Source organism: Mesitornis unicolor, unplaced genomic scaffold (genome assembly GCF_000695765.1).
Source record: "Mesitornis unicolor isolate BGI_N332 unplaced genomic scaffold, ASM69576v1 scaffold41549, whole genome shotgun sequence".
Lineage (NCBI taxonomy): Eukaryota > Metazoa > Chordata > Aves > Mesitornithiformes > Mesitornithidae > Mesitornis > Mesitornis unicolor.
In genome coordinates, this window is record NW_010210055.1 from 2814 (window position 1) to 3871 (window position 1058).

Sequence of the window (1058 nt, forward strand, 5' to 3'; positions counted from 1 at the left end):
GAGCGGGGCTGCGGGGCCTACGGATCCGGGTGGGGCTCAGACCTGGCGCTGTGCGGCTGCCACCGGCGTCACGGATGGGTCACTCCTAGGGGACAGGAGAGAGGGACACGGTCAGGCTTGAAGGACAGGGATGGGCATCGACTCTCACCACGCCAGGCGGCAAAACGTGACCCCAGCAGCTTCGCTCCACGCAGGGCATTGCCCCATGGGGGTCCCCACACCCCCTGAATGAGCGGGTCCCGGACCCCATCCATGGAGCAGAAAGGACCACAGGGAAAGACCAGGGCATGGAGGTGTCACAGGACAGTCCCTGAGCCTGTGTCCCACATGAATGGGCACAAAGAGGGACACGGGGCACCGTTTGGCACCCACCATCCCCTCCCTGTGCAGCCCCAGCCCTTCAGAGCGGGGCACGGCAGCGCTCGAGCCTCTGGGAGCCGCACACCGAGAAGATGCCTGGGATATTTTTTTTAATTGGAAGAAAGCAGGGAGGAGCGGACGCCAGGAGGAATTGGAAACAGACGGCAGGAAGTGTGCGAGGAGGGCGCAGAGCCCCCGGGAGGCACCGCCAGCGAGCAGCAGGACAGGGGGAACCGGGACGGGGACAGACCCCCGGGTACCCCTTTGAGCTTGGCAGGATGGCGACATGGAAGTGCAGCTTTGCTACTGCCCTTGAGCACCCCAAACTCCTCGCTGCCCGCCATGCACGGTCCGGCCACCTCAGGGTCACCGCTGTGACTCAGGGCCAGCAGCTGGTGGCAGGGATGACGAGGAGCCTGGCTGACGGGGACACAGAGAGCCATGTTCCTCCTTTGGGGGCCACCTCGGTGCCACCCGGCCCGGCCCAGCCCGGCACCCGCAGTCCCACAAGAGGGGACGAGCATAGGGACCACGTCACCGCATCCCCTGCTCCTCCTGGCGCCAGGCAGCCCCAGGTGGTCCCGGGAGAGGCGACCGGGGAGGAAGGGCTCTCGGCCACCCGCTTCCTCCCTTCGGGCACCGCCGGCGACACCGCGGCCCCGGGACGGGGAAGGGAACAACGTTTGGCCTCTGAGCAA

At 66.9% G+C, this 1058-nt stretch overlaps 1 protein-coding gene across 1 annotated transcript in view; it reads right to left on the reverse strand.

The window, feature by feature from the left end:
* The window catches only part of CDC42EP4 (CDC42 effector protein (Rho GTPase binding) 4), a 1745-nt gene extending 942 nt beyond the window's left edge, over nt 1–803 (reverse strand). Inside the window, exon 1 of the mRNA XM_010193067.1 lies at nt 621–803. Within this exon, the coding sequence (XP_010191369.1) occupies nt 621–803 (183 nt within the window). The remainder of the gene's footprint in view (nt 1–620) is intronic.
* Between the last annotated feature and the right edge of the window lie 255 nt (nt 804–1058).